The sequence below is a fragment of the Tasmannia lanceolata genome, unplaced genomic scaffold, assembly GCF_043159265.1.
Source record: "Tasmannia lanceolata isolate RefF3 unplaced genomic scaffold, GAP_Taslan_0.1 ptg000006l, whole genome shotgun sequence".
Taxonomy (NCBI): domain Eukaryota; kingdom Viridiplantae; phylum Streptophyta; class Magnoliopsida; order Canellales; family Winteraceae; genus Tasmannia; species Tasmannia lanceolata.
Window position 1 is genome coordinate 11,870,177 of NW_027518683.1, and position 18,570 is coordinate 11,888,746.

At 37.5% G+C, this 18,570-nt stretch overlaps 1 protein-coding gene across 5 annotated transcripts; it reads left to right on the top strand.

The window, feature by feature from the left end:
• The first annotated feature begins 1,766 nt into the window (after positions 1–1,766).
• On the top strand, positions 1,767–18,126 carry LOC143879698 (uncharacterized). 5 transcript variants are annotated; one of them, XR_013251354.1, is made up of 16 exons: positions 1,770–1,897; positions 1,997–2,025; positions 2,109–2,220; positions 2,389–2,486; positions 3,043–3,139; positions 3,234–3,323; positions 3,479–3,541; positions 3,715–3,789; positions 3,878–3,943; positions 4,030–4,107; positions 7,949–8,059; positions 8,196–8,273; positions 8,509–8,645; positions 13,876–13,916; positions 14,001–14,058; positions 17,845–18,126. XR_013251354.1 is itself a non-coding variant. In XM_077382207.1 (16 exons), exons 1-16 carry the CDS (start codon positions 1,865–1,867, stop codon positions 17,851–17,853), a joined length of 1,158 nt encoding a protein of 385 aa, XP_077238322.1. In that variant the 5' UTR covers positions 1,770–1,864; the 3' UTR covers positions 17,854–18,126. The 5 variants fall into 5 exon arrangements, 3 of the variants coding, with proteins under 3 accessions (XP_077238323.1, XP_077238322.1, XP_077238324.1); XM_077382207.1 differs by having other exon boundaries at positions 8,509–8,628; XR_013251355.1 differs by lacking the exon at positions 17,845–18,126 and having other exon boundaries at positions 1,768–1,897; positions 8,196–8,310; positions 8,509–8,628.
• The last annotated feature ends 444 nt before the right edge of the window (positions 18,127–18,570 follow it).

Sequence of the window (18,570 nt, forward strand, 5' to 3'; positions counted from 1 at the left end):
AACAACCAACGAAACCAAACACCTTAAACGTAAATCAACGTTGAAAGTCATTCCACATATTCGGGGTCAATTCATTTCTAATCCTAGTCCCCTCTCGTGCATCATCGGCCCTACTAAGTGGAACATATGGGACAAGTTCTTCTTCCTTAGGCGGGACCACTACTCGTAACTCTAGATCTACGTCATCAAGAAGATCATCATCTGCCATCTCCCTCCAAATGAAATTGTGGACATAACAACAAGCTAGAACAATATCAATATGTTTTTCGTATGGGTACATCGGTTCCTCATTTAAAATTCTAAAGCGCTTTTTTAGGACACCGAATGCACGTTCCACTACATTCCGGAGCGATGAATGTCTGTGATTAAAGAGTTACTCTGGCATTCGTGGTCTTCGACCCCCGATTTCATTTAAATGATACGCTATGCCTCGGTGCAGTGTTATAAAACTACGAAGTAAAGGATAGCCACCATCGCCGAGATAAAACTTCCCTACAACGAATAAAGTGTTGTCTCAGTATCGCCATTGTCTATTCATAACTGACATAATAAGTAGAAGGAAAGGTAAAGGATACCTGGAAGGCAAGGAAGTCCATTAGGTCGTGATGTTGCATATCCTAATATCCTTGAGTCGGATGCCTATCCTTCCCACCCAGCCAAAATGTAATTGAACTTTAAATTGAAGTCACAAACTGCCAACACATTTTGAGAAGGATAACCTTTTCGATTAATAAACCGAGATTTATATTTGGCTCTCACTTTAGCAGGAATATGAGTTCTATCAATTGCACCAATGCAATCCTATGACATAGAAGGGTTAAAATATATCATTCAAGGGCTTCAACATAGTTGTTTCGCATGACATATATAGGTATTTGAGGTTACCTTGAAATAAGGCCGGAATCTTGGATTAGTGCGAATGACTTCTGGTATCTCACTCGTCGGAGGTCTTATAAATTTGGATTTCAACCTAAGAATAGTTTTCAAGACCTTGTTGAAATAATGAGAAACCGTGGAACCTGATCGTTGTGTGAAGGCTCTAATTGACCGGTTCCATTGATTGTGAGATACAATATATAAGAACATTGCAACCTGCTCGTCAATGTTGCAATGTATTGTATCTTGAAGTTCGCCAGTGCTTCTAAGCAGTCGAACAAATCGTTCGGAGCACCTGGTGTTCATCCTAAGTAAGTGCTTGCAGTGTTCGTCTGACTTCACGGCACGCCTAATAAATTCCCGATTTGTGAAGTAGTTGCTTTCGTATGGAGCTCTTCGTAGGTATTCGTCGTAATACTGTTGGAAGAATACGAGTGCAGTGGCTGCTGCACTCACTATTGTCGCAACAGCACTCACAATTAACTTTGCCCTCTTTGTGGGGCGGCCATCCTCAGTTATAAGTCTCCTATCGTCCATCTAAAAACAAGTGGATAGTACTGAAACAAATAGAACACACAAGAAAGGTTTCCACAGAAAAAAACCAGTGTTTCCGCGGAAAACCGGTGTTTTTGCTATCAAAAGAACACAGCATTAGGAGCAACCCAAAGAAGAGGAAAATTCCGAAAGAACTCGCGGGAGTGAGCATAGCATTCCTCTACATGAAATTTAATCACTCGCAAAAGTGAGCCTAGCATTCCACAACCTGAGATTTCGTACTTTTTCAACATAGCTTTCACGCCTTGGGCTAACGTGCACCGAATGCATGTTAACAGACACCCGTATGACCGTATCTATTGTCCCAACCCGGGCGCATGTTAACAGATACCCCTATTTATATTTCACACAGATTTCAAATTTTCCGACCAGTTGTTAGATCAGGAAACCCTTTCTCGTTATTCCGCCATTTCTACCCAAAAAAGCTCACAAAATGTCTCCACCCGATCTCGATTTCGATCTAAGGGTATTCTTCCCAAATCCCTAACCATGTGTTTATGAATCCTTTCTATTTGTCTTTGGTTCTCCTTTTTCTGTTTTAATAATCAGCTCGAATATGTTTCAGGCATCTACTCAATCAGGATTTGGAATTGGGTGAGAAAATCTATTTAATTTCGTTTCGGTTTTTAAGATGAAAGCCTATCTAGGTTTCTAGTTTATTTGATTTCTTTTTGCAGGGAGTATGCATTTGCCAATGCTGAAAATCTAGATCACTGCACCAAATATCTGAACCAGTCATTGGTCACCTTTGGATTCCCTGCGTCTCTTGATCTCTTCGCAAATGACCCGGTGCGCCCTTGATCCGTTTCGTTTTGGGATTTGTACTTCTTTTTTGCTGGCTAGAAACATTCTACATTGTGTGTTTTTTTTTTTTTTTCCATTTATATATATATATATATATATATATATATATATATATATATATATAATTTTTTTATTTTTTTTTTCATTTTGCAGGTTTCGATTGCGCGGACGTGCAATTGCATATATTCTCTCCTCCAACAGAGGCAACGCGATATTGAATTCAGGGAAACCTCGAACGAGCAGAGACAGAGGTGAACCCAATTTTACTGTTCCCTAATCCTTTCAAATTAATGATGTTGGTCAATGTATTTAAGTCTTGGAAATCTGTAAATTTTCTTTGACACAATCACTCAAGTTTGCTTAATGTTTGAAAAGTTACTCCCTCTTAAATTCATTGATTGTTTTCTATAGGTGTTTTATCTTCTAATGTAACAGGTTTTTCCCCTATAGACGTCTGGTTTCTGTGAAATCATATATGTATATGGCTGAAAAATCTATGAACAATTATTCTGCTAATTAGGAAGATTAAATCTGAATAGTAATGTTGATTTTACGGACTTTATTTAAAGAACTTTCGGCTGCCACAAATAAAAGATTGGAACTCTGTAATCTTCTGTCGATTTCGTTTCAAAGTCATCTAATGGATCCCAGTTCTCAGAGTTCTTGAGAAGCATCTTTGCTGAAGGAACTGCTGTTTAAATTATTTTGATTTGGTCTAAGTTTATCGCCTTGGATATGCCATCGCAAGCGAATTTTCATTCATTTTCGCTGCTTACATTATTGTTTACCTTATGGTCCTCATCTTAGGTTTTTATCTGATGTATCGAGATTAGAAGCCAAGGTTGAGAGGCTTGAGGCTCATTTAGCTGCCAAAGATCGGGAGTTGGCCACACTAAGTCGCATGGTTCGATGAAAATTTAATCTTTATGGGCTTATTTTTTAGTTGTGATAGTCAGGTAAACTATTATACATACTGTTCTAAAGTTTCAGATGATCAGGAAGCTAAAGCTACAGCTGCCTTCAAGGCCCAGATTGAAAAGCTACAGCAGGAACGAGATGAATTTCAGAGAATGGTTATTGGTAATCAGGTGTGGGTTTGCTTTTTGTACATTTTTTTTCGCTAAGGAGTTTTAATAAAATTTGCTGAAGCCTTTTGTTGTTATGTTTTTTATGCATGTTGTAGCTTTAAAATTTATGACATCCTGACAACCATTAATTTTAATTCATTGTTTTATTTTGAAAGCAAGTACGCACTCAACAAATACATGAAATGAAGAAAAAAGAGAAGGAATATATAAAATTGCAGGTAGGATCATATCTGCTTCTATTGTCAACCTTTGGAATTTTGTGAATTGTTTAATGCTCTGATATAAGGATAAGGCAATTTGATAACAGTCATATAGATATGTTGACACTCACAATGGGAAGCATGACATACCAAAGTTTAATAATAGATACCGCCAATTTTTTCTTCTTCAGGAGAGGTTAAACCAAGTTTTGATGGAAAAAAAGAAGGAATCTAGGTCAGGCATGGAGATAATGAATTTACTTCAGGTACTTATTGGTCAGTTGAATATGGCTATTTTAGTAGGGATATATCTTATCTGCATCCATAGAACGTCATTATTGTACTTATAAACAGAAAGAAGGAAGACAACGTGGGACATGGAATGGAAAGAAGGCTGACAGCGATTTTTATAAAATGACTGTAAGAAGGATTATTATTATTTTTTGTGTGTTTTGATAAATTTATACTATGTGTACTTGGTTTTAGAATGTCTATGTGACTATCAGGTGGATGCCTATGAGTTGAAGAAGCAAGAGCTGATGGCTGAGAATGCTGATTTACGGTCATCATTGCGTTCGATGCAGGTAATTAACACATCTATACATACAAATAAAAGTTATCTCTACACTTCAATAACATTACCATCTTTTAGTGTACCAAAGTCAATTAGTGCAAATCTCTACAATTGTTAGACCTTTATATATTTGCTGAATGAATTTTGTGACCTATGAAACTTACTGTGAGGTTATCCATTGTTCTTCTTTCTATTCTTCAGGCTTTAAAAGGTATTGGAGTAGGGCTAATTTCTTGGGACTTATAGATTTCAAGTTTTTCAAGTTCCTTGTGCAGTTTTGCCACTTCACAAGATGAAGAATCCCTGAGCTTCCTATTTTTAATATCTTTAGTTCTTTACAAAACCTTCTCCCTTATTTTTCTTTCTTTGTCCCAAAACCTCATAACCCAACATCTTCCCTCCATATATCATTTCATTTAAAGGAAAAGTAAACCTGTAAACCAAATTCATAATTATTGCTCTTGTCTCCTCAAGACCTCTAACCTATTGTTCTACTCCCTCAACATTCCCATGAGTCTAATCTTTGTACCCTTTTGGTTACGGAAACCATTTTCTCCTAACGCTTTCCCTTTTCCTTTATCTTATTGCCAGCCAAATGCCTAACATATTCCTACTTTTCCCATTCATAGTATTGCTCTGTTTGCCTCTAAGCTTTGACTGTTAAATTCTATCTTTTTTCTGGCTTCCTCTTTATTCTTTCTCAAACCGGTATGAATAGAATTCTTTTGTTTGTTGTGATCCATAATCTTTCTTTGAGTTATCATCTTTTATTTCCTAGCTTTCAGTGCGGTTAAACTCTATTAACTGACACTGTTTCGTTGTGCATTTAGCCTCATATAATTGGCCTTCCTACTGTAGGCCCAGTCTGGAAGAGCTCTCTTTAATGCTTCAATTTAGTGATAGCTATTCCACTTTTGTTTGACTCTCATGTCTTTGCAAAGGTACATTCACCATTGCCAAGTATATTGATCTATAGATGCTCCTAGATGATCAAGTTTTTGTGGTTCAAAACCCTGTGTTTGCTTCAAATTAAGTTCTTGAAAGGATTGGGACGTGAATATGATTATTAGATATTCGTGCCCTCAATGACCTCACCCCTCTCCCAACCCTTACTGTTACTAGACCGGTTTTAAATTTCCACCAAAACTGACAAAGAACAACTGAAATGTTTCCATTTTCATCCCCACCAAACGATATAGAAATCAGAATGCATGTTGAGGCCAAAATCGTTAATCTATTAGTAGTATACTATATCAGTATGTGTTATGTAATTGTATTTATATAATTTGCATGTGAAAGGTGGTGTATGTATTATGTGTAAATATTTATAAGTATTACATGTGAAACATGGTATTAGTGAATTATCAGACATGCGTGACGATGCATGCCACTGGGTGTTTGTTGTTATTAAACCATTATAGACGGTTGACTTGCTTATGTGATAGTTTGTAATTGTGTATTTGTGTGATTATTGTAGCATCTCATGAAGTTTTATCTTAAAATTCTATCATTTGCATATGTTTTCATACGTTTCGATTATTTTATAGGATTTCTATTGAAATTTCCACCCAAAACCGAAATATATATGTTTCTGTGGAAGCTGAAACCGAAACCGAAACCACATCCGAAATTTAAAACATTGGTTACTAGAAGATCCACTATTATGTCTTCAACATGAATCTCCCTTCGAGAATCAGCTGTGTTAAAGATGGTCTGATGTTAATCCATGACAGCCAAGAGAAAGATAAAGAATAGACATTCAAGAACACGAACAAGAAAGATTAAGACCAAGAAAGAAATCGAGATCGAGAGGGAGAAATATCGGAGCAGATCAAGATCAAGTAGAGGAGAGATAGAAGTTGGAAAGGGCGGTAGTTATGAATCCAACAAGGAAGGGTGAAGAAGGAAATGGGAAAGAGAAGAGAAAAGGAAAAATGGACTAAAATAAAGAGAGAAGAGAAGAGAAAAGAGAGAAAATGAAAAAGGAGTTTAGGGGATAGAAAACTGACTTCAAATGAAGCATCACATCTTATCAGCATAAGAAAACAACAATTTTTATCCATATTCAACTGTTTTCACTTTTCAGGGCCAACAAGCCATACTAAAATTGAAATGAAAAGACTCATAATCCAACTCAAACTCCTAATGACTTAAAGACTCATTATATGGACCTTTCCTACAACAAGTTGTCTACTCGGACTTCTTTTAAGTTGCAAGGTTCACCATTGAGGTCACTTACTAACTTAAGTGATTAATTACAAATGGATTAAATGCTCCTGTCACCTATGATTTTCGTAATACACTTGTGGGTCCCATTTTAAACACCTACAACATAAAGAAACCAAGTGATATTTGTGGGAAAAGACCGTGGTACTCCACCTATAACCTAAGAGACTTAAAAGACACTTAAAGGATACTTAAATATCATAGGCCCTAAGATGGTCCCCATCATGGTCTCTTCATGGTGTGCTCAACTTTTGCTCTGAAATGAACTATGTTTCAGACAAACTAATGGGGTTATGTTGAACCAACAATGCTTCTAAATCAAATTCTAATCATATCATCTAGTCCAACAATGCTTCTCAATTATAAATACATGAATTACATGTGAAATATGGTGTATGTACTATGCATATACATATTTATATGAATTACTTGTTAAATGTGGTATGCACTAAATTTCCAGACATGCGCGGTAGCTTATGTCACTAGGTTTTCGATGTTATTAAACCATTATGAATGATTTTCTTGCTTATTTGATGGTTTCTAAGTGTGTATTTGTATTTATTCTATCATTTGTATTTGTGTTTATTGTTTCCATATGTGTCCGTGATTTTATAGGATTTTAACTGAAATTTCCAACTGAAGCCGAAACGTTTCTGTTTTCGTAGCGACCGAAATCGAAACCAAAACCGAGACCAAAATTTAAAACTTTGACTGTTTCTTGTTCTTCTAGATGGCCAAGTTACCCTCAACAAATGTGCAATATCCACTAGTAGATCTGTGATTCGTATATGAGCCTGCCCAATCTGCTTCTGCATAACATTCCACTAGCATATGACCTCTCCTAGCATAAAGAACACCCTTGCCAGGTCCTCCCTTGAAGTAGGCTCTCTCAATGTCATCAAACGGAAGAACTGCAAAACCACTTATCCATGGAGATCCGTTGAAGCCATCGAAGAAATTCAGGACTGCATCGAGGGCCAAAGGGTGCGCTTCTGCCATTTTTAGAGGTTCTCCAATAGTGAAGGCAACAGATTGGCTCAGATGGGAGTCAATAGGCAGCACTTGGAGTTATTTGATTTTCTCCCCCATAGTTCTTTCTTTTTCCATGTGCTTTCTCTGCACTTTCCCACGATAGGGCTATTGTTTTGCTTCTTTTGCTTTCTGCTATGTATTCGGTATGTATTTGGTGACCACCTTGGTCTTTTGCTTAAATGAAATCGGCCATTAAAAGAAATGCCCCTTTTCTTTGGAATATTGTCACAGATTTTTCTTGTTGAAAATGCATATTTCATTTTATCATTAGTTCTTTAAAATATTTATTATTGCTAGGTGGTTACTAATATCTGTGACATACAGATTCAATATTTTAAAATCTATATTATTAATTTATTATATTTAACCTCAATTTGTATATTGGAATTGGGCCTGTGTGTTTAGCTGTATCTTGGCCCAAATGCAGTTATCACTGCTTTCCCACATATCTCCATTCGCCATTCATTACTGCATCCTTTCTACACATTTCATTTATCATTATATATTGAATCTCACTTTTAATCATGCTTACAAGAGGTTTATCTAATTCAAACACCTGATGAGAATCGGCATTGAGGATATTTTTGTTTCAGATGGATATGCGTGATTTCCTAAATGCTCCAAATGGGCTATCCAAGCAAACTCTGGGCGCAAATGAAAGGCATGATGTGGAGCCCCCTCAGTCACCATTAGGTGGCAGGACGGTACGGCCATATTTTGTTCATGTCCTTGAGATTGAAAAATTAGTAGCTCTGTAATGGATTGTTGTCATATGGCTTTGATGTTATGTTAATTATCCAAATGATCCTTATGTTGAATTATTAATGTGCTTACTTGTAGGATGTCTTTGATCTACCTTTCCACATGGCTAGGGATCAGATAGAGGAGAGTCTGCGGACAAAGATGACCTCTATAAAAGTGAGTTCATTTTTCAATTGCGTGGTGCGCATGCTGGGTAGGTTTCCCATTTATCATTTTCGTTTTTTTATCAAATGAAGGTATATTTTATTAATAGAGGTGCACATTAGGCAAAACTCAAAAGTTTTAGGAGGCAAAATGCTTAAATTGGACTTTTCTTTATAACTACAATCAATTGTCAATCCTTTTGACGAGCTTTTGTTTCCATAATGTTTAATCATTTTTCCTCCCAAAGGAGCGGATGGTTCAACTTCAAGATGCACAAAAAGGAGCAGAGGTCACTTCTGAAGCAAGTGAGAGGGAGCTTGAACTTGAAGCACAACTCGTTGAAGCCAGGAGCATCATTCAGGAGCAGGTTTCATATCCCCTTATGTAATTATGGTGTTAGTTTTTGAAATCACGCTTCACTTTATTTTCTTTAGATCAAGTGAAACTATTTTATGGGTCTGCATGCATGAAAAAACTCATGATGAAAAAAATACGTTCAGAGGGCAAATCTCCTCTATAGTAGGTGGTGAAACCTTTTTTTAACCCGGAATTTATCTTGGAACCCAGGCCCACACCTTAAATTTTATTGATATGATGACGTCTGCATGCTTCACTTGAGTCGGCTAGGGTGATGAATTACTGGCAAAATACAATACATGCAAAACAATCTCCGTCTTGGCTTGAATTCTGCAAACACTTGAAGATTAACCGTGTTTTGTACTGTCTAGAACACAACTCCATACCCCTTGCACTTGAAGGCTTTAATGGCTCATTGGACTCAGCCTAGTTAATCATTGACTTGGTTGAGTCAGCTTGGGAATAATTTGGGCAAGTCCATCTTTGAATTAAAGCATTAGAACATTTGAAATTGTTCCACATTACACAGATTGATTACCTTTTGGTGGATGCCCTTTGTTTCTTTCTTTTTCTGGATCATCAATTCTTGCTTTAAAAAAGATGAAAAGATATAAAATTGTGTCAGGATGGCTGATGTCAGTCACTTCGATGTACAACTGAAGGTCTAGTTAACATCAATGCCTTTTGTTTTAGCAATACCATCCTCAAACATGTATGAGTGAAAAATACCTAATCCTTCTTTTGATCCCTCACTTATTTTATGCACAAAGTTTGTACTTTATACCATGGTCCTTCAAATTCATTGTGGCTGACTAGTGTCTTATTATTAAAGAACCTCCATCTCGTGACGATAAAGCTGAAGATGTTACCAACATTAACAACGCCATTCGATGTCTGATCACTGTCCCATTTTATTAGATCCTAGAATGGAATCGTGGGGTCCTTCTCCTTTTAGATTTGAGATTGCTTGGTTGGAGTCTCCCTAGATGGAGGAGAGATTAGGGGGTTGGTGGTCTTCTTGTCAACTGGAAGGCCCAGCTGACATAGTCATTGGTAATAAACTGAGATATGTTAAGGCAAACCTGAAAGCTTGGGTAAAGGAGAAAAAGATGCTTGACCATGGTAGAAAGCGTTGGTTGGAGAATCGTATGTTAGAATTCAATGCTTTGGGGGAGTGTGGTTCGTCCTCGAAAGAGGATTGGGAGGAGTTGGGAAGGGTAAGCCAAGAACATAAGGGTCTGCTGCTTAATGAAGAAATAACTTGGCGTACAAAATCTAGAGTCAAGTGGCTTGTAGAGGGCGATAAAAACACAGCCTACTTTCATGCTATGGCCAGTGCTCATAGGAGAAGGAACATAATTGAATATCTGGTAATGGAAGGGGAAAGAGTTACGAACAAGGAGGTGATTACATCGGAAATTCTTAGTTTTTTCAAGGCATTGTATTCTTCTGATGATATTCTTCGCCCTATCCCGCAAGAGGTTCTGTTTGATAGCTTAAGTTTGGGGGAGGCTGCAAACTTGGAAGTCCCTTTTACTGAGGAGGAAATCATGGAAGGTCTATTCTCTTTGGCTAAAGATAAAGCACCTGGTCCGGATGGCTTTTGTCTGGCTTTTTTCCAAGGATGTTGGAAAGTTGTTAAATTTGAGCTGATGAGATTCTTCCAATAATTTTTTGATGGGTTGGCTCTTGATAAAGGTACTGGTGCAACCTTCATCACCCTAATCCCAAAGGTAGAGGGGGCTTCAAAGGTGTCAGAATTTCGTCCGATAAGTTTAGTTGGTTGCCTATATAAAGTATTGGCAAAAGTTTTGGCGGATCGTCTCAAATTAGTTCTTCCTTCAATAATATCAGATAGTCAAAGCGCCTTTGTTAATAAAAGACAAATTCTGGATTGCTCTCTCATCGCAAATGAAGCTATTGATGCCTATAGGAGAAGCGGCGAAGGAGGGGTTTTGTGTAAACTTGATATGGAAAAGGCTTACGATCGGGTGGAGTGGGATTCTCTGGACTATAGTCTTGGAAAAATGGGTTTTGGTTCTCGGTGGAGAGGATAGATTAGGAATTGTGTATCTTCAGCTTCATTAATGGCTCTTCTAAAGGTTTTTTCAAATCTTCTAGGGGGTTGAGGCAAGGGGATCCTCTGTCCCCCTTTCTCTTTGTGATTGTTGCGGAGTCTCTTACCCAGCTTATGAGAAAATGAAGTGAGTTGGGTCTTTTTGAAGGGTTCTTAATTGGGAGTAATAAAGTGGAGGTCTCGCTCCTTCAATTCGCAGATTATACTTTGCTATTCTGTGCCCCTGTGGTTTCCCAGATGTTGAATCTTAAACATGTTGTTACGAGATGGTTTTCGGTCAAAGATCTAATTTTTTGAAGTCAGGGTTACATGTTATAAATGTTCCTTCTTCTGAAGCTTCTGTTTTTGCAAGGATTTTGGGGTGTACATTGAATTCTCTGCCTGCTTCTTACCTTGGTCTTCCTTTGGGGGTGGGAAGACCGAATAAACACTTTTGGAATTCAATCATCCACAGAGTTGAGAGGAGGTTAGATTCCTGGAAACGCAATTTGGTCTCTAAAGGAGGTTGGTTGGTTCTCATTAAAGCAGTTTTATCAAACATTCCGATTTATTTTCTTTCTTTGTTCAAATGCCCTGTGAGTGTAGTGCTTAGAATTGAACAAATTCAAAGGAGGTTTTTGTGGGGAGATTCTCATTCTTCTGGAGGAATTCCCTTGGTTAAATGGAGTTATGTGTGTCTTCCATTGAAAAATGGAGGTTTGGGAATAAGGAGAATAAAAGGTTTTAACACGGCTCTGTTGGGAAAGTGGCTTTGGAGGTTTGGGTCGGAACTCGGAACCCTCTGCCTTATGGATTAAAGTGATAGGGAGCAAATATGGGTTGAGGGAGGGGAATTGGTGTACTGCGGATAATTTTAAGTTCAAAGGTCTAACTGTTTGGCGGGATATTTTGAAGGTTGAGGTTTTATTTAGCAAAGGTATTCGCTTTAAGGTTTATGTTGGGGATAGAATCTGTTTCTGGTCAGATCCGTGGTGCTCGGTAGTTCCTCTTAGGGTATTATTCCCTGATCTGTTTCTGGTGTCTTCTTAGAAGGTGGCTTGGGTGACGGATTGCTTTGAGAGGGTTAACTCGAAAGTGGTTTGGAAGCCGAAGTTCAGAAGAAACTTTTTTGATAGAGAGTTGAATTTAGTTCTAGAGTTGATGTCTTTGATTGAAGGGTGTTATATTAAGAGGAGAGGGGTTGATTCCCGTGTGTGGTTTTGGTGCACATCCGGGTTTTTCTCTGTTAAATCTTTTTATCAACATTTGGTGTGTAGCGAAGTAGAGCCTCTATCTGCTTCGATCTGGAAGATTTCTTGCCCACCGAGGGTCTCTTTTTTTGCATGGGCAGTATGTTGTGGTTGTATCCATACAATTGAATTTTTGAGGAAGAGAGGGATGATTTTGGTAAACCATTGCCCTTAATGTTTTTTGGATGGCGAATCCATTGATCATCTGTTCATTCACTGTAAGTTTGTAGAGATTTATGGGGCCTTATTCTATCTCGCTTTGGGGTATTATGGGTTCTCCTTATCACCTTATCAGATTTTATTAGAAGTTGGGATTGGTGCCCCTGGAAAAGAAAGGGTAAGATGCTGTGGAAGATGTGTCTGTTGGCTTCATGGTGGTTCATTTGGAAGGAAAGAAATTCCCGAGTATTTGATGGCAAAATTGTCTTATTGGATATTTATCAAGATCATTGCAACGGTCATTTCTTGGGCTAGAAGCCTTCCTCTGTTTCATTTCGTCTCAGCGTATGATCTATGGGAAGGTTGACAGATTATTTGTAAAGAGGGGGTTAGCAAAGTCAAAATTAACCAATCCTGGCTCCCTCCTTCAGATGGGATGTTAAAACTGAATTTCGATGGATTGTCTCTTGGCAATCCTGGTGATGCAGGGATTGGGGGTTTATGCAGAGATTCCAAGGGGGATCTTCTCTGGGCTTTCTTGGGCCCCATTGGAGTGGCAGATTCTAATGAAGCGGAAGTGAGAGCAGTCCATTGTGGGATCAAGTTTTTGGATAATTCTTTGTTAGATAAGGTGATAGTGGAAGGGGACTCCTCTAATATTGTCCGCTGGCTTCTGGGTGCGGCTTCTCCTCCGTGGCGTTTTCTGTCTTTCTTCGAGGAAATTGATGATACAGTTCTTGACTCGTCTATAATGTTTAAGCATGTGAGGAGATCTGCTAATTCAGATGCAGACTCCCTAGCAAGGGGTGGTGTTTTTAGGTCTAGTTTGGAGTGGTTTGAACATCTCCCACCTTGATTTTGTATTTTCTTTTTCTCTCTTTCTGTACTTTGCTTGAACCATCTCAGTCCGTCTTTTAATATATTCTCATTTTACAGTCTCAAAAAAAAAACATTAACAATGCCATTTAAAAGCTTGGCTTGTTAACCATTGAGTTAGGCGACTCAACATAGTCTTGGCCCTCTTGGCCCTACTAAGTGACTCAGAACTCTAAAAGCCTAGCACAAAAAATTCATTTGATTCATCTCGGTTGACATGCCCAAGTAGGAAATAAGTCAAAAGTCCAAATTTTAGACATTGATGAACATCTTACCTGTTTTGTAGCTTTATCCGTTTTTGGTGTTGGTGTAAAAAAGGCCCATGTTTCCAGCTCTCTCCCTCTCTCCCAAGTGAACCTTTAAACAGTTTGTCTTTTGTAGAAGGATGGAAATTAATGAACTATTATCCTATCAAATCAGAGTACATGAATTAGCCAAAGTCTTGTCTTTATGTGAGCTAAGTGGCCTTTGGGTTTCCTAAAATTTCTAGACAATGCAGCTTACGCTTAGCACAATTGATTGTGACAATTTTTTCTGTGGTTATTATAGTCTGTTTTTGCCGAGTGATTATTTTTTCTCATTTTTATGCATGGTTGTCAAGATCAATTGATCATATGAAAGGTTTCTTGTTATTTTCTCTTAGGTGAGTACCCTGAATGCTAGTTCAGTTATTAATAGTTCCATGTTAAAATTTGCATACATGTTTATGTGTAAGCACACGTATGTGAATTTCCATGTGGGTTTGTTCTGTGGGTGTATGCATCCTTGTGTCTTCATCTATTTATTAGTGTCCTTTCTGTGATATCAATGATGAATGTACATACTCTTGTTAGGTCACCTTGGTCTATGATTTCTATTTATTAGTGTAATTATTGTGAACTTCATAGAGGAACACTGACAGCGAATTTAAACACAGGCCTCTATAATGTCCAAACATCTCAAGTCTGAGAAGCCAAGGTACACTCTTGTCCTTGTTTTGTTTGGATTTTCAGTTGTTTACATTGATAAAGAATCCTCATCTTAAGAATCATATCTTTGTAGGAGACTGAATGGCCATCTGGATGCTGACAGGGACTCGGTCCTTTCAGGGTCAGCTGAGGTATTTCTTGCTCAGTTCATTGAAATCTGTTTTGCTACTTGAAATTGATCTTGAAAGAAAGTCTTGTTGTAATTTGGACCTCTTGACATGACTTGACTCATAAATGAGGATAGCCTTAAGACTCACATAATACATTTCTTGATTCACCTAAATATTGACCATAGTTGAAGTCCATCATGGTTAAGTTACTGAGTTTGACATTTTGCATTTATAATATAACTCACCCTACTGTTTGGTGAAATGTGCTTAAGAGACGTGGATTGGATTTTTTTTTTCTATATTCATGTTTTAATATTGTATAACTTCTCCCTTTGGTATGGCTTTGTATAAGTATGCCTACTTGCGTGCATCTAATTTTTACATATACCCATTCATACATACAGGATCCTGCATGTATGGGTGTATAAACATGCATACATTTGTGAATCTATGTGTATATGTTGCAGGAAATAGTGTGATTTCGGATTATAGTAATAAAATTGATGAAATTGCAGGAATAGATCTTTGGGAAATAAAACTAAAAATCAAATGATAAAGAGTGACTTATTGATTGAGTCGAGTCATGAATCTGAATTCGCTGTCCTTAAGAAAAGTATTGCCCCCACGACTTGTGGGACAAATGGTAACTCTGGCATATGTCTCCAGTCTCTGCTCCAGGGGTGTGCAATCACGCAGCCCGGATGCCTTGCAAACACGACTTGTGCGGCCTTGATTAAAGAGAGAATGAACCGAATGTGGTTGAAGCTCAGGGAAGAACAAAAACAATGGAGGAAAACTCAATCTCCGTTCGAATGCCCATTCCGTATTCCATGTCGTCTGTTTAAGAAAGCTTAAGAGACTCATTAAAGAAGGGGCACAATAACGAAACATTTTAGAATGTTTCCCAACAATAACAAATAGAAATCTGCAGTTGCACGATTATTAAAACTGCGGTGGAACGTGTCAAAGGCTCTGTTCACTTGTTTTCCCGGGAAAGGAAAAGAAAATGTTTCCCGGGAATCTGACGTGGCATTAGGAAAAGAAATCCAGGGACTGCGCTGGAAAAAGTTTCCCTAGACTGTTCACTTGCGTTGGAAAAGGTTTCCAGGGAAACTGCTTGCCCTTCTTTTTGCACTAGTTTTCCAGGAAAACGAAATCCGTGTGTTTTTATTCGGAAATGAAATCCCTAAAGGGTGGGAAAATGGGTTTTTCCATGTCATTTTTTGTTTTTTTGCAAATATTCCACATGTGTAATTCTATTTTCCCTGGAAAGCAAGTGAACACCAGAATTCTGTCTTATCAAGGTCTTGTCAGGGAAAAAATAAGCTGTTTTCCAGGGATTTGCTTTCCTGGGAACGCAAGTGAACAAAGCCAAAAGTCAAAACGGAAATCGGAAACGATTTACCGCGGGCAACACAAGGATTAGAGCGGTAAATAAAAAAACTCACATTATCGCGGAAGACATAAGGTTTAGAGCGGTAAATTAAAAACACACTTTACCACGGTAAACATAAGATCTTTTTTTTGAAATGGAAAACCGTGGAAAGCACGAGTCTAAGAACAATAAACTATTAACCACGAAAAACTTAAGCTTATGGATGGTAGATAACGAATAAAGACATAAATCATAATAATAATAAATCAAAGGAAAACTTTAAATACACGCCGCGTCCACATCCCGATTCGACCCGACACAACACGGCTGGACTCGGCTAGGCGCGTGTGTGGTAAAGATTTTTCCCACAAATTCCATAGTTTTCTATAGAAATCCCCAACCATTAGAGATCCAACTCCTATCTATAAACCCCTTCCCCTCTCATTTTCCAATGCGGGACAAGTGATCACCCTACAAAAGAAATACATTGGAGGGAAATTCAAATTTTCAAGGTTTTGTGGTTGTACACCACAAGAGGACAAAATGTAAGATATAAGAGTAATTTTGAATTCTCAATGACTTTTCCTTCAGAAAAATCAAAGAAAAGTCTACAACATATGCGTGCAGGCAGGCATCTAATGCAATCATCTATGTCTTTAGGAGCATTAGATTCATGTAAAAATTTAGGAGCATAAGATTCATGTACATAGTGAACCGGACTATGGTGGCGTAACATTATAACATAGGTATGCCTTTGGGTTCTAATTACCTAAGCAAATGGAAGCTCAATTTTCTTTATTGGTGTGCCTCTTCTTGATCAGATTCTTTTTGTGAACTATTGCTAGTAGTAGTAGTAGTAGTAGTAGTAGTAATTCACCAGAGCAATTACCTGTTGGATACTAACTCTGGTCTTTTATATGGCAAAGTGAACAGATATACTGGTAGAGAGACACCAACGATGAAGATCATCGTTGACACAAATTAAAAGGCATGACTCATTATCATTTAGGTGCACTCACCCTATTATTTGTCTAGTTCTCTCTTAATACCCTGCTTAGATCTGTTCATTTATACTCCTTACTAGAAAAAAATGAGTATAAGAAATTGGATACATTAGAGTCCCAAGGCCATGTTCGTGAGAGGATGAGAAATGAAGAGGTACTGAATAAAAGATAACATTATGGAACTTTTTTTCCGAGAAATATTTCCACTGCAAATTAATTTTCCAGCATTTGGTAAACTTATTTTCCATGGATTTTTTTTTCGAACATAATTTTTTCCTTTTTTCAAGGAAAATTGGTAACCTAATAGACCCCGAAACTATTTTCTAACTAACTTTTTTCCTAGTTCCAAACAATTCCATGGAACTTTTAGGTTCTAGTAAGGAGTATATTAGGACCAAATGCTCCATAGGTTTCTCTTTTCTCCTGATTTAGGTTCTGTTTGGTTCTCTTTTCCCCTGATTAGGTTCTAGTAAGGAGTATATTAGGTTCTGTTTGGATGCACATAATATAGAAGGGAAGCAATATAGATTCACATATATTTAGTTTCTCTTTTCTCCTGATTCGGGAGGAAAAGGAAAGTCAAAGCAACTTGCATTTGGAAAATTTATAGCTGACAAGGACTGCCACATGAATAGTAAATGGCAGCCAAACAAAGCTAGAAAATGGAAAATGTGTCCCACTTTGATTTGACCACTTTTTGGTGCATCCAAACAGAAAGGGAAAGATGAGAAAAGGTAAACTAGTAGAGAAATGGATCATATGAAAGTGGATGAGAAAAGGTAAACTAGTAGAGAAATAAATCATATGGAAGTGTTTTCTTGTGCTTACTGATTTGGTTGTATTGTTTGTGCATGTGTGACCTCCGTAATTTGACTGTTGGTACTTGAAACTTTTAGGCGCTTGCTGACGTATGATTTAACTACTGTATTCAAAATGGATCAAGGTTGTATCATCAATTTCGGTTGCCAATTTCGAATATCAAATTCACCTTAAAATAGTCTTTGTTTCTCTCTATTATTATATATTCTACTATCTTACAAAAATGATGTTCTGATCTCAAAATAAATCAAACTATCAACCAAACTCCCAAAACATAGATTAGTTTAAAACATCACAAGCAGAAATAAAAGCATGCTCTTTGTAAATATCTGACCTTTAGCTTGTATTCACTTAGGTTTTACAGTTATTCCTCAGTTACCCAGTCTCTTGGATGGCTAGTTACTAACCCTTTATTTTTATAGTTTTCTTTTGATTGGTTACATGTTTAGAATTTCTATTTCTTATACTATTTATTTGCTCTGGCAGAGCATGCGGCTGTTTATGGAGTGATATCCTGATGAAATACTTCTCTAATGTTTTATGCCAGTACTAACAATTCTTCTTATCAATGGTTTTGTACTGACCCCATCTGTTATGTGGTGTATTTAGGCAGTATAAAACCTCAGATACAGTTCCAATTTCCACAGTAGCACTTCTAACTGTGTTTAGCTCAACACATCTTAAACCAAAGTCGGCTTTGCTGAGCTCAACAAGAGCAGCAGGAGGCGGGATGCAACTTTTGTAAGTATAATATAGTGGCCGCGGGGTGATTGATTTGTTAGGGTGGTTTGGAAGGCCCAACAATCTGAGAATGTAGACTTACATATTATTCTACAATCAATGCTAAACTGCCTTAATTGAAAGTCAATGTCAAACTTCTTTAATTGAAAATAGCTATTTATATCTAACATGTGCATATTCCATCCTGTCTTTTACATTACTCTTTTTCTCCACCGTGGTAACTTGATAACTCTGAATGAAAATGAAATAAAACATACGTGGATTTTAGAATCCGGGTTTTTATTTGAAAGTGGTGTAAAATTCTGGATTTTATATATATTATCCTGGATTTTAAGTAAGAAATCCAGGTTTTAGAAATCTCTCCTCCAACCTGAGATTTCTAAAACCTGGAAACACGGGACGATCTCCTATTCTTTTGCTCGACGAAAAGAGGGGATAGAAATCAGAAAACAAGGGACTGTCCCCTTCTCTCATCTCCTATCCAGGATTTTGAGGAAATTCAAGATTTTAATACATCGATATCCAAATGGCTCCTTACTGAATGATGATTTTACGTTGTTGGGTCCTATTCTGTACTATGTAATGTAATCAAGA

Excerpts from the sequence above, each read along its gene's own strand:
- LOC143879698 (XM_077382207.1), top strand. The coding sequence starts at position 1,865 with ATGTCTCCACCCGATCTCGATTTCGATCTAAGG. Across the intron at positions 2,026-2,108 it reads CAATCAGGATTTGGAATTGG|GGAGTATGCATTTGCCAATG; the intron begins GTGAGAAAATCT and ends TTCTTTTTGCAG. Across the intron at positions 3,324-3,478 it reads GAATGGTTATTGGTAATCAG|CAAGTACGCACTCAACAAAT; the intron begins GTGTGGGTTTGC and ends TTATTTTGAAAG.